Source organism: Penaeus monodon, chromosome 23, assembly GCF_015228065.2.
Source record: "Penaeus monodon isolate SGIC_2016 chromosome 23, NSTDA_Pmon_1, whole genome shotgun sequence".
Lineage (NCBI taxonomy): Eukaryota > Metazoa > Arthropoda > Malacostraca > Decapoda > Penaeidae > Penaeus > Penaeus monodon.
The window spans coordinates 17,999,696-17,999,986 of NC_051408.1; the positions used below are offsets into that span (position 1 = coordinate 17,999,696).

The 291-nt window shown below is 62.5% G+C and overlaps 1 protein-coding gene across 1 annotated transcript in view; it reads right to left on the reverse strand.

The window, feature by feature from the left end:
- Positions 1-291, reverse strand: part of LOC119587862 — a gene marked incomplete at its 5' end in the record, with an annotated part of 13,833 nt that overhangs the window by 10,762 nt on the left and 2,780 nt on the right. The window contains 1 exon segment of the mRNA XM_037936565.1: positions 1-258. Within this exon segment, the coding sequence (XP_037792493.1) occupies positions 1-258 (258 nt within the window).

A 291-nucleotide genomic window follows, 5' to 3' on the forward strand; every position in this document is an offset into this window, starting at 1 on the left:
GGCGGGCGTGGGAGTCTCGGCGCCGGACCCAGACGGACGAGAATCGACCTCCGCGTTCTCACCGGGACTTCGGTTATTGAGCGGTTCCTCGGGTTTTCTCGGGCTCTCCTCGGCGCCTCCTGCTGCGTCGCCCGCCGGAGGAGCCTCTGGGGCCTCTTTACTGTTCGTCTCTTCGGTTAATTTCTGTTCCTTCGATTCGCCTTTCACCAATTCTTGTTCCGCTGCCAGGCCGACGGGAAGGCGGAGGCCGCTCGCCATCTGGAGGAACAGGGACGGCTTAATCCAAAGACG